General features: G+C 40.1%; 1 protein-coding gene across 4 annotated transcripts in view; it reads right to left on the bottom strand.

The window, feature by feature from the left end:
- Positions 1-1840: 1840 nt before the first annotated feature.
- CSPP1 (centrosome and spindle pole associated protein 1) overlaps positions 1841-13801 on the bottom strand; it is a 61754-nt gene continuing 49793 nt past the window's right edge. For all 4 annotated transcript variants that reach the window (XM_069004902.1, XM_069004904.1, XM_069004905.1 and 1 more), the window contains 5 exons: positions 11974-12029; positions 10690-10753; positions 7062-7168; positions 6755-6905; positions 1841-2828 (listed from right to left, as the gene is read on the bottom strand). In XM_069004902.1, coding sequence (XP_068861003.1) covers positions 2602-2828; positions 6755-6905; positions 7062-7168; positions 10690-10753; positions 11974-12029 — 605 coding nt within the window. In that variant the 3' untranslated portion in view covers positions 1841-2601. The remainder of the gene's footprint in view (positions 2829-6754; positions 6906-7061; positions 7169-10689; positions 10754-11973; positions 12030-13801) is intronic.

The raw sequence follows: 13801 nt of genomic DNA, 5'->3' as shown, positions 1-13801 counted from the left end.
TTTTTGGTTTTAAACCTCACTGCTTCATTGTCTTATTGTGTACTCCTCTTTACTAATGACATTTTTCTTTTACAGCCTGGCCTTCTTATGTCTTATTTATTGCTTATGTGGAAAAGGCCCAATAGCTGTTAAATTTTGATTCATTGGGAACTGAACTTTGGTGTCATGGTAACTCTTTTCTGTGCATCTCTTTGGTTCTTGCAATGCCAGAGCAGCACCAGGTGTACTCTGGGTATATTACTCAATGTGCAGCTCTCTTAACACTCACATTTGTGATAATTATCAAGAATCGGGGGTCAGGGGCAGGGTGTAGGTTCTGTTTTAGTAATCTCAATATCCATCAGGGCTGTGGACTGCAGATATATTTATTTTGCAGGTGAGGCTGTCATGATAAAAAGTTTTAAAAAGTTAGGCAGAAGGCCCTGCCAAAAGCTGAACTTTGGAGACGCAGAGAAAGCTGAAGGAAACATCTGGAAAGGGAAGCCTCAGTGCCCAAGGGAGGGTGGCTGTAGGGAAGAGTGGAATTGGTGGTGCTAAGGGCTGCTGAGCAGTGAGGTTAAAGTCATTTCAGTGGTCGCTGGCCACAGCACAGAGGGGCTGTGCCTGGCCATGAACTGGAGTAAAGGAATCCTGTTACAGTGCGGATACTGCAACACGCGTATCAAACAACGAGGCCTGTGGAGAAGAAATATCTATGGACGGATTCTTGATAGATGTTTCAGAGATGTTTATTTCTCCAGCCGCATGGCCGGGGCTCTGCCGAGGAACTGAGGCAATCACGGGACCCGAGGGTCCTTGCCCGCGCAGGGGAACACAAAACAACCAATGGGGAACGAGGCTGACCAGGGGCAGGGAAACCCCGTGTCTCCCCCCAGGGCCCCTCTCCCAGGACCACATGGCAGGGGGGGAAGGGACCCCGACATTTCACCCGTTTATTTTTAACAAAAAGAGATTTAAAACTTAACATTGAAAACAACTGGATAAACATGAGATAACAGGATGCCAGCCTGTGGTGGTCTGTGTCATTTACAAAACTTACTGCAGTGAAATGAGGGTGGCTTTTTAGGGCAACACTTCATGCTTCTGCCAGGGGTAAAACGCTGACTAAAATTAAAGGAATAAAGAATAATTAAAACTCGGTAGGCAACTAATGAGGAAGAAGAGAAATTCTGCCTCTAGCCTGGAGTTAGGGCAGTGAGCGTGTTACCAAGTTCAACTTGTGAAGTAACTGGAGACAGCCATCAGGGCAGGTGACAAAAGTATAAAAGGCGTAAGGTGGGATTTGGTGTGAGAGGGTGCTAAGTGTGTTACTATAAAGCATTTTCATCTCAGCTGCTTAAAGTTATTTCCGCTGCCTCTGGTAAATCCAGACTGAAGCAGCCATGCAGGCTGCAGTACCTGCTCCAGCCCAGGCTGGGGATTACACCACTGCCCCTGCTTGAGTGGCCACCACTGTCACAGCCACGCTGATGAACATGAGCCTTCTCACTGCTGAGCCAGAAATTCAGGGCAAGAATTACCCTGATTTGGCAAATCCTCTCTGGATAGGAATGTGCTAAGCCCATGAAGAAGCTGAACACCACCCAGGTTTGAAGTACATCTGTCAGCAAACATTGCCTGCCGTCATCATGGAACTCCTGTAGCCTTCAACCATGTTTACCAAAGCTTGAAGATGGCATTTTAGTAAAAATAAAAGACCTTTGTAAAAACTTCTTGTTTTCATCAGTGGTTTGTTGGGATCTTTTTTTTCCTCTGTTGATCATGTTTAGGCCTCTGGGTGGGAATTTCCTAACTAAGAGGAAAGCTGTGGCATTACCCTGCTTCACCTTGGTCATCTAGTTCACTGCACTCCTAAAATCTTGCTTCCATCTACATGTCCTTGCTAAAGCTCTGTACTCTTAATCAACAGATTTTCCATGTGTTCTTGTTTCTTTGCAGACAGCCTTAACAGTTTGTTCATGAGTAGATGAAAGCTGAAGCAAATAATAAGAAAATTGAAGTCGGCTTTCACAGTTTTTGTAACAAAAATAATTTTAGTAACAAAATACTTTATTAACTCTTCAATCAGAAACATAAATATATGCAACAATATCTGTATTTTCATCACATGACAAGTTAGGGAATGTAAGACACATTGCTAATAGTAATTTTTTTCCCCATGAAAGTGTTAGCTGCACTTTTCATGCAGGATAGCATTTATCCTGTATGAAAAGTAAGTGTCCTTCTTCAAGTTATTCACTCTTTGGATAAAAACCTAATGCCCTTCTGCTGTTGGGCTATGCTAATACCAGACAGTTTTGGACTTTGACTATAAAGCTAAAAAACATCTTTGATTTAATATCAAATTCACACACACACACCACACTCTGTTTCTGAGGCTGAAACTTAAGTTGTATAAAAAGTGCAAAAGCGGCCAAGCTATTCCTCCATTTCCCACGTCATGGAATAGAAAACATCCCTGTGCTACATCTCCATTCCACTGCAGTGTCTGATCCTTTATTATTGCTATTTTAAATTGCACACACAGCTCCACACTCTGTACACAGAGGAGAACTCTCCCTGCAGGATCCTGGCAGGTGCCGCGGCGGTTCCGGGGCCGCGTCAGCCGTGCGCGGTGGAGAGGCCCTGCCAGCCCAGCGGGAGCGCGTCCTCCGGGGAGAGCTTTGCTGAGCCCGGCTGCTCCGCCAGCAATCTCCGGAGCGTGGCCGACGTTCCCGGTCGCAGCCAGGGCTCTGTGGCCTCGGTGTCAGCGGAGCTGGAGCGTCTGCTGGCGTGGGACTGAGGGCGCTTCAAAAGGTCGTCCACGTCCCCCAAGGAAATGTCATCACCTGAGAGAGGAGGAGAGCAACGCTCCTGTGAGAGGGGACAGAAGCTCTTCCCATCACAGCACTGGGCACGCTTGGCTGCAGTGAATGCATCAATTACACTTTTAAATGACATTTGTTTCTACTTAGCACACGTTTGCTGCTGTTCTGGGGAACCGGGCCCCAACAGCTCCCCACCACCAGCTCAGCAAGGGATAAGGTGGGTGGACTCAGCAGAGGGTTCTTGCTTTCCAAAAAGTTTCCATTTAGTCAAATCTGCCCATGCATATATGCATTAAAATGCATGTAAAAATAAAGGCATTCAATTACAGGGGCCTGGCTGAACATTTGTATAGACAGTCTCCTACTGAGGAAGAATCGTTTTAACTTGGTTTAACAGTGCAAATGCAGGTGAGCCTGTGCATCAGCCCAGCTACAGCTCAAAACCTCAATGCAGTCTCATGCTGAAACTGGCTAAGTTGGGATCTTCCAGCTACAAAACAAACCCCAGCAAATAAAAACCAGAACTGCCTTGCCTTTGAACTTGGGGTCATTATCACTCTGTACCTCTACTATTACTTGTACATACACCTAATACCTTACGTAGTTCTTAGTGTGGATTATCAAACAACATACATTTTTACTATAAATGAAGGGGTATGAAGGTATAAGTTCCTCTGTCCTGTTCATTTCCAGGCTTTACAACATTTACTTTTTACATACTTAAACCAAAATTGTGCAATTCCCCTCTAGCTATAATGACTGAAAATTGCAATGTTTTCCTCTTAAAACTGAGTCACGTCAATGAGGAGGTTCTGGTTTCTTGGTATTTAGGGTGGGCAGAAAAATATTTAAAGACTCTGGATTACGAAAAAAAAATCAACATTTTTGCAGGAACATCCTAATTCAAGCAAAACAGAATTGTATATTCTTTAGTGATAAAATAATTCACCTAAGCAATTGATAAATATCATGTAATTTAAGTATTTGGGTGATTTTTACAGATTTCAGGGGTTTATTCTGGAAAAATGGTGACTTTTTAAAAATGAGAACTTAAACCAAAGCTTCTCTGACGATTCTCATTAAAAACTGAAAGTTGATGTTCTGACCATGAGTGTGAGAGCCCAAGGCCTGGAGAAGCAGCCAGGTGTGCAGGGGTGAAGGGAAGAACAGGAAATGCACAGCCCCAAATACACTGGGAGCAAGGGCTCAGTTTTCCTCTTTGTGTGTTAGGTGGGATTGCAGGTTCTAAAACAAAATGCCAAATACTTTTTGTTCCAAAAGAACTTGGCACGAATCACTAGTTCTGTCACATAATACAGACAGTGATCTGATCATCCTCCAAGCCTTCCCAGTCTGGTTAAAACTTGTCTGTAACACTAGAAGTGAGAGCAGACCTCCCTCTCTCTAGGGCCTCTCATCTCCTGTGCTGGAAGCTGGCAGAGTGAACCTCTTTGTCTCCTCAATCCTGGGTCAGATGAACTCTCCTGTGGGTTGGAGCCCACAGTTTTTTGAAGACATAGGTTATAGGGGGGTTAACAGCCACAGCAGGAAAAGTCATACCTAAACAAAATTAATTTTCTCTTTGCTGCTTTAAGAGATTATATTTAGCAACAGTAAAAATAAGGTTGTTTAGAGACAAACAGTGAATGTCCAGGCCGGAGGGCTGCATTTCCCCACACTTAACTACTTCTGCCTTTAAAGCAAAGCCTTAAGATCTTGCAGATGTCAGAAGTAAGATCAACTCTTCTACCAGAGATAAGATCGCAGTGCACATCACTGGATCAGACTCACTTGGTGCTGCTTTTAGAAAGCACAGCAGATCAGCTGCACTGCACAACTTCATTGTGAATTTCAACACTTTGCACATGGCATAAAAAACTGTCCTTAATTGGGACACATATCAAGACTCTTGATAATTCAGCCTGCATGTGAAGGCTGGGCGTAAGGAGAACTTTTCCTTAGCGTGAAATCCTGGTTAGGAAATTGAATGGTATCTGGATTCCTGCAAAACACCAATGGCAGCACATCCCTCTGGTGCCCAAATCTCTGAGCATTCCCTCTTCTGTATATGAGCCTGCTCTTGTTTATGCCCTTAGGAACACACATACCTTGCTTGACAGAGAAGGCATCTCAGGCTTGCAGAGACTCCATCACCCAAATATTCACCAAGTCTACACTGATAGGAATTTTTTTGGATGGTGAAAATGGAGAAGGCCTGGCTCCTTTTTTCTAATTTTCCAATTAAGAAAACAATACTAGGACGCCTTTAGGATTCCCACATCAGCCCCACAGGAGAAAGTGAACTGCTGCAGACAGAGCCTCCTTATTGAACTGGATAAGCTCTAGAATTTATCAAAGCCTGTGAATTGCCATCTCTCATCATTTCAAGGGAAGATAACCAGGTGCCTTGGTTATGTATTTGAGAGATTTGTTTTCTCTCAGCAGTGTCTTTGACGGCAGAGGAGAAATTACAGTCCTGGCTGCTTGGAAAGCAAGAGGATGCCACCAGGGTTCTTTGAAAAAAACTTGGCTTCACTCATTTTTTTTGTAACATCCCTGAGCACAAGAACAGGAGGGCAGGCAGCAGTGCAGCCTGAACGACCACAGCTGAGCAAGAGGATCTCTTGCTCCCTTTCCAAGAGGCACAAATGCTAACCATGACTGATGGATCCCCATGTGCTCCAGAGAACAAGCTACATACACACATATGCATAAATATATATGTGTGTGTGTGTGTGTGTGTATATATATATACACACAGATCAAAATTATATTTATCTAAAGGCTGAAACTCTGGTGACTGTGACAAACAGAAGGAAAGCAAAATAAAAAGTGTAGTCCATATGATAGGTGGAATTCTAAAAGAGGTGAGATAAAACAAGGGTACAGAAGTAAAAGTAGTTCATATAGCAAAAATATCTGGGTAGAGTAAAATTAGTAAAGAGTTTATTTAGACTATAGAAGAAAATAGTATAAGTAGGGGTTTTTTAGTGACTTAAAACCACAGTGAGATGGTTAAAACAAAAAAAAAAAAGGATGAAGTGCTTGTAAGAGTATCCATGGCAACAGAATCAAAAATACTGCCAGCATCTGTACTCTCATTAAGTTTATAAAAAGAATACTGATACTGTAATTGCCTAGACAGCATAGCAACTACCTCCAAAAAAAGGGAGATTTCAGACTTGTATTCAGACTTGTATGAAAGAATCATTGGCACAAAGTGTATGAACTGGGTCACAATCCATGTGAGAAATTAAAGGCCATTAATGGTTGCCATGACTGGTACTTCACACACAACAGGGGTCTAGATCAGGCAGCCAGCATTTGGAGATGCTCCAAGACAGCTCCCAGTGCCTGATGTAAGAAACTTGGAATGAATTCAAGTGTGTGTGCAGTGAAAGAGATACTCAAATACTCACAAACTCCAATACTGAATGATCATTAATATTAACAAACCACTAGAAAATCAAATTAACTAGAAACTGAAGTACTTCATCATACACAATTCTCTGGCATATCTTCATGCTGGCTGGACCACAGACATCTGATTCCCAGGAATGCCAATAAGCTCACACAGGCACCTCATCATCATTCATCACTCAGGCGTTTCATTTCTTCCCACTGCCAGTTCAGCTGTGCAGCTGGATATCCCCATCCTGCTGCCCACAGTCACACGCTGCAGTGGTGCAGGGAGGACAAGTATGAGTGGCTGATCAGACAGGAATATGAGAATCTTCTCCTCCTCTCCTGCTCTAAACTTACTAAAGGAGCTTTGTTGAGGTGTGCTGGGGAAGCCTTTGTACCAGCTACAGAGCTCTATAAATAATGCCTGTGTTTGATCTGCTTGCTCGCTGTTCTGCTACATGAAGCCTATTATTATTATTTGCTCCTTTAATTATTATAATTACTTGATGTTCACTACATCATCTCTGCTACAGAGAGCATACCTAAGGAAGGAGATTTCTGCTGGGGCTCAGTCAGTCTGTGCAATCGCTCCTCATTCTTGCCTTTCACCTGATCAACGTCAAGGCTGAAGTTTGAGTGCAAAGAGAAGCTGTCAGGCTGCAGCAACGGTGTCTGGCCTGGTGGAACTTCCTCCTGTAGGGAATCCAAAAATGCACAAATCCTTCAGTTAAACAGCATCCTTTTTAAAAGGGCAAACAGCTACACATGTACTCTCTCAGGAGCCATAACATGGAGTCACTGAGGAACCACAGGAAGTCTGACATTACATCTGTCAGTTCTCATACGTACAGCACTCTCCAAAGCTCTCTGCTTTAGTCGTCTCCTCTCCCTTGCAGAAGATGGATGCTGTGGTAATAAATTAACTTCTAAGGCAGAAAACGTTTCCCCATTAGCACCTGGAAAAACAGGTGAAATAATTTTCAAAGAAATCAAAATACCAGAGAGTGCTCAAACCCGTTTATGTTTTGAAAGAAGCCAATACATTGTACTTGACTCCATCACAGGAATCAGAGGAAAGTATTCATTACAGATCTTGTTTATGCCTAGACCTTTAAAGAAAATGAGTACTCAAATGAGCACAGTACCTCTGCTTGAAAGAGAGAACACTTGGAAAATCAGTGTCATAAAGAGATACAATCATGTAACAAATTATGTTTGTAAATATGTTACATGGAATATGTAATAACATTACATGGACTGACAACGTTACCTGGAATATGATAACACAAAACCTATGCATTAACCACACATCCTTGGTTATATCTCAGCCTTTTCATGAAATAAAATGTTACAATCTGTTAATACAAAAATAAATAACTACACTTTTTGATCATACTCTATCACATTACAGCGGGGGGGTTTAATCTATTTGTATAATATACATGGACCCGAAGGTCACATCTCTGCTTCACACTTGTCTATTTCCTCTTCTTTAGCTGACTCTGGAAACTCTTTCAAACAGGTACTTTTTTTTTTTCCCCTCCAGGATCAGTAGCCACTGCCTGGGGCTGGTTCATGGCTTTTCTGCTGCTTGGTGCAGACAGTGGGCTCTGTTTCCTACTGCAGTCCCTCTGGCATCTTCAGAACAGAGCCTCCCAGGAAAAGGAAGGACTCTGCTCAACAAAACCCCTACAGAATCCGTTACCACCAACTACTCTTTGTGACAATGAAGTCACATTTTGGAAAAGTGCTTAGTCCAGTATATCACATAAAGTAAAAAAAAAAAAAAAATTAAATGTGTGTAAATTCTAAATGTAACAATTAAACAATTATACAGTTATTTTGGTTGAAAATTGATACTTAGGTTTGAAAAATAAATTTGATTGATATCAAACAAGTTCAGATTAACATAAAGATATTTTTAAAAATTCTTTTATATTGTCAGTTGTTTTTTTCCCTAAAAATACATTTTTTATTCTCTTCTTGTCTCTTCTCTCCCCAGTTTCACCAAAGGTACTCATGCTCTTATCACAAATGTTTTAAGTAAAAAAATCAAAGCATAATTTTAAAATGGTGTAATGCTAACAATTCATGCCATCAGAATTCCAGCTACAAGACCAGCTGAACTTCACTAGATTCAAAACAGTGCTATTACTTGGAATATAGAACATGGTTTAAGAGTGTGAATTTGTCACAACAAAGGACAAGCTTAAGAATTTATTTGTACCATTAGTGTATCATCAGTATCAGATGCTACCTTTTTCCTGTAAGCATCTATCATTCACATCCTGCTGCACAGAGATGCTTTCAAATCACTGCATTAACACTAATGGATTCTAAGGTTTTCAGTGAAGCAAAAAAAGGGAAAAAAGAAACTGATAAACCACTTTATTTCTAACTGCCTCAAATTTCTGAGCCCTAGGAGATGAATCCATCTGTAATGCTGACATAATAGATGCCAAAACTGAGTTGGATTTCAAACCCAGGTCAGAAAACCTCAACCAAAACAGAGGGTAGTGTTACACTCTTCTTAGGAAATGGCACACACTGTTAAAACACATCCCCTGTATTTCACAAAAGACCCACAGACAATGTAAGCAGCACAACTCACAGAGAAGGAAGCCCACAGATAATGATAGTTTTTAATTCTCACTTCAGGGATGGAAGTCACCAGATGCATATCCAGAATGTTAGTAGCTATTTATAAAGCCCAACTAATGCAAAAGATAACACATTTTTAGGTAATGCATACAGCTCACTATTGAAGAACATGGTTTTCATCAGTCATAAATGAGCGGGGGAGGGGAAGGGAAAAAAAGTGGGGGGAGAATAAATAATATGCTAGGTTAACTGCAACACCTCATTAAACTGCAAGTACCAGCTGGATGGGGAGAAGAAGGAAAAGGGTGAGAGGACTATAAATATCCTGAACCTCATGAAAGTGGTGAGTAAAACCAAGAGCACCCCATTACAGAGTTGGCAGACTCAGAGCAGATGAAAGGACATAGTTCACAGAAGGCACAGGTTGGATATTTATCCACACAATACAGCTGATGGTAAACAGGGATTCAAAAATGCTGATTCCCGTTCGTGAAAGACAACCTATGAAAGGCCCAGCTTAGCAAGACTCATGAAATGCAACCAGCTGCAGGTCACTGGAAGCTGGAAGAGTCCTGCATGTCTGCCTGCATCTTGTGTTCCTCTCCATGAGCCTGTCCTGGCTGAGGTGGGAGATTTGGCCCCATCCTAGACTGATGGGCTCTCCTGAGGCATCCTTTCACCATTGGGCTGTACTACTACACAGTAATCCCTAACCTGAAAAGGAAGGTATTGCAGACTACAGAGAGAACCAAGTGCACTGAACAAGGCTGAAAGCCCCACCTGTGCTCTTCCACATGCCAGGTTCTATCCTGTACTGCAGGACTTGCACGTTAACAGAATAGGCTTGAATACATTTCAAATGGAAAACTCTGCTTTTAACCAAATCCAGAGATAACAATCATCAGTTTATAGAAACACTGTTTCATTTAAAAGTACCTGGAGGACTCTACTGCATCTCCCCTACAGCACAGAATAAAAACCTTGCAAGATGATTTCCCATAGATCACTGAAAGAAATTTCAATATACATTCAGCAATGCCTGCTAATGGAAAATAACATGTAGAGGCCTGAGCTGGTTGGGTTTTTCTAGCCTTGTTATTTCGAGTGACTGGAAATAAAACAGCACTTTTATATCCATGCCTATAAAGGTTGAATAAAGAGACATTACATGAGGCAGTCCATACAAAAATCTTTAGAAAACTAAAAATCATTGACTTCAGATGATGAATAAGTGACAACATCTGTAAGTATGATGTTGCAAGTGAAATGAAATAATATGTGAACAGTAGAAAAGTGACTAATTTGGAATGAATTGCTATTTTATACCCATATAATCATACTTAAAATCAAGCATGCTTGTAAATCAAAAGAATAACCATGAAAAGAATCGCTGTCTAAGACTTTTACATTTCACTGTGGACAGATTGCAATTGTAAGCTGTGATTGCCAATAAATTATATTATTTGCAGCAGAACAATAGAAAAGCATTGCCTATGCTACCATTGTAACACATTTCCTGAATAATCATTAGCTTTTCCTTATCCAAAGCTGGGAAGATGGCAAAAAAAGCCCCTTAATAAGATTAACATCCCAGAAGAAGCATGAAGAACAGAGAAAGATGCTTTCTCATGAAAAGATGTAAGGTGGTAAAGGGCAACTGAGCAGCATCATTAAATCCAGGTATGATATACACTGATTCATTGCAGTAAAATTTCATTTTAATTTGGAGACATTACTTCCTAATACTTCAAACAAGTCACCATAGCTACAACCACTGCAACTTTTAAAACAGTAATAATCATTTTAGAGACACAGCATTAGACTAAACCATGTGTCTGTGCACTCACAACATGGTTAAAGGGAGGTATAAACTCACCAATAAAAGCGCTGTCCGATTCCAACAGTGAATTTTTCTGGAATTCATTAGATTCGTTTCTGAACTACAAAAGTGAAACAGAAAAAATGGAAATACAGAGGCCTCTATATATTTCTGAGGCCAAATGATAATTAATGTAAATTAATTGCCAAACTTCTGCAAAGTAAAGAGCAGCTCTACAGTGTTAATATTCTACTACCCCGGACTCTATGGTTCTAAAAACCCAACACATTTTTAAATAACTCATATTCTTTTTAAGCACCAGGGATTTTTTTTTATTTTTCTGTAGAAGTCCCATTCGCTGAAATTGCCTACACAAGGCAACTGTTGTAGTGATTTGTGTAACACAGACATTTCCATCAAGAAAGAAATTGATCCTTGTCACTCTGCAGGAGGTTCAGAACAGTCAGTGCCTGAAGTGAGCTTTGCACTTAAGGTTTGTATGAAGTATTGATCAAATGAAGAATGATTCCTTATGTTTCAGTTATCCCACCACATACAATCTTTGACATTAAAGCATTAAAATAACAAATTTCTACATCACAATATCAAGCACTAAGACCAATACTCGAAGTTCACTGCATAGTTGCAACCATTCGTTACAGAAATCCTACTGTGGAATAATTTATGTTTAAAACCACTCTAAAATCAAAGCAGTAGAAACTATCAGAGGAAACAGAATAAGAGAAAACAAATCTTTTACTGTAAAGCATTGCTCTGAATGAGAATTTCAGGCATTAAATTACAAGTATGAAGAGCATAAATGTGATTTTTTAAAAATAAATACTCTTTCATTTCTGCATTTAGTTACAGTATTATCCTGTAATGTCTTTGCTGTTGCACAGTCTCCTGTTTTTCATCACACTACCATGAAACGCAGTTGAACTCTGTTATTCAGTATTTTGGGTTAGTGCAGAATTCTAATTTGATAGCACTTTATTTTGCTCTTTTCACTGAGTCAGAAAATAAATGTCCCATCTGAGAACAGATCCAATTCTTGACTGCTAAGTGCATCACTTAAACCTAGCAGGAATTTAACATATGAATATAAAATAAGTACCAATGAATATAAAACGAAGAGAGTTATAAAATCAGGCCATCTCTGTATACACAGATAAGCAACTTGTATGTCAAGTTTAAAGAAGCTGTCGCTTGTGTGGACAAGAAAAAGAAGTAAATAAGCTTGCTGCCTTGTTAAGTGTTATTTATTTCTCCAAATCAGTGAAAGACACAATATTTCTCACACTTGAAAAATTAATATAATAAAAAAACTTCTATTCTTACCAGGCCCATGGTTTGTGGGTAGCTATCCAAAGCAGAATCATCTTGATCAACAAAAGCTACATAGACAAGAGAAAAAACAAGAGGGTTGACATAAAAACAGCTAATAACAAAACATATTTTATCAGCTTATTGTTGCAAAAATAGACCAGTATGCATTACATCTTTAAATATACATAAATTGTAATGAATGAATGAGTTTTTAAAACATTTGAATACAACAATTATTCCAGTTTCCTTATGTAAATCTAAGTAGAATCAGAGAAATCAAACAGTAATCTGTAGTGTATTATTTCTAATCTGGTTTTTGGCTCCTGGCAGGGAGTAACAACCACAACAGGGACTGCAGAAAGCCCCAAGAGTAAATGCACATTCAACATGCTGAGCACACCCCACTTCCAGCTTTCAAAGAGAGGCTGAACTAGACAGAGATCATTCCACAGAGGAAAGTGATAAGAATATATATGCTTTTATCTAGGGATAAAAAACTCCGTTCTGGAGAGCATAGAGAACCATCCTGAAAGTTAAGCTAACAATGACTGAATGCGTGCTGGAAATGCAAAGAAGCAGAACTGAAGTTACTTTTCTTATTTAGTTTAAGTTTTCAAATAAATTATTTAATTAGATTGTTTTTGAGGCAGAAATGCAAGAAACAAAACCTTACTCAGTGTGTAGCTGACCTTGTGTCCAGCATCAGAGCACATGGGCTGTCAGTCCTGCTGGGCTGACACCCAGCCCATTCCTGACACTGCTCCAGCACCCAGCAGCACCCAGCACTGCAGCACAGCAACATCAAACCTGCCCCTGGGGCTTTCCCTCCCATCCCCCAGAATAATAATCATCCAAAAGTCTGTAAAAGACTGCCTCATTTATAGGGACACAGCTAGCACTTAAAAACTTGGGACATTTAAAACACTGATTCCTCAGTTTATAGTTCTATTAACAGCCAACATACTCCTCTTTCACATAAAGAGAAAAACAAACGTATCAGAGGGAAAACTGTATGAAAAGCATGTAAGGCAAAGAACACTTACACACAGAGTGGGAAAAAAGGTATCCCTTTGCCACATTATTTCACCCACAGAACAAAAGTACATAATACTGCTTTAATTCATCTTTCTTTCTGCCTTAAATCAGACAATAAAACCACTCCTCTATTTTCAGAATATGATGAACTTGTCTCTGAGGAAAATAAACTGGAAACAGAGAGATGGCAACTAATTCTCTTGCTCAGTACGCAGTGACAGACTATAAAGTTAAATGATGTTGTAAAGCAGTCGGAGAGAGAAAGAGGAAAAGCTGTTCAAGCATCCTCTAGAAGCATCAGTAGAAAATACTTATAAAAATCAGCTGCCTGTCTATCAATTAATCTAAGTTACTCTGAAGAGGCCTTTCCTTGGACGTCATCATGAGCCTACATTTTTCATTAGCAGAAGTCTAAATGACGGCTTATGCTTGAAATTAATGGGAAGGGCAAATTTGCTTTCATGATGGTGGAGGTTTCTCTGCAGAAAACATTAAATGAAAACTTTCTCAGACTGGTCTATTAAAAAAATATTCTAATGGTGGAAAACCAGAACCAAGCCCCAGAGAGATCTCAGCTGAAGCTGGTGCATTATTTTTCAGCATTTCAATCAATCTCACAAAGAGGAAGACTGAAGTCAACCCTATACATTCCATTTAGACATTAAATTATAGTCACAACCATATAATTAACACAGAACATGGTATAGATATGCTTATTTGCAACTGTGATGTTCTATTATCCATAAGCAGTATTGCACACATTGCTTGAACACCAGCACATCTGTCCAAGATAGAACAGGAATCA

The sequence above is a fragment of the Aphelocoma coerulescens genome, chromosome 2 (assembly GCF_041296385.1).
Source record: "Aphelocoma coerulescens isolate FSJ_1873_10779 chromosome 2, UR_Acoe_1.0, whole genome shotgun sequence".
Taxonomy (NCBI): Eukaryota; Metazoa; Chordata; class Aves; order Passeriformes; family Corvidae; genus Aphelocoma; species Aphelocoma coerulescens.
The sequence above is the reverse complement of the archived record's forward strand: the minus strand, read 5'-3'. Positions and strand labels throughout refer to the sequence as shown.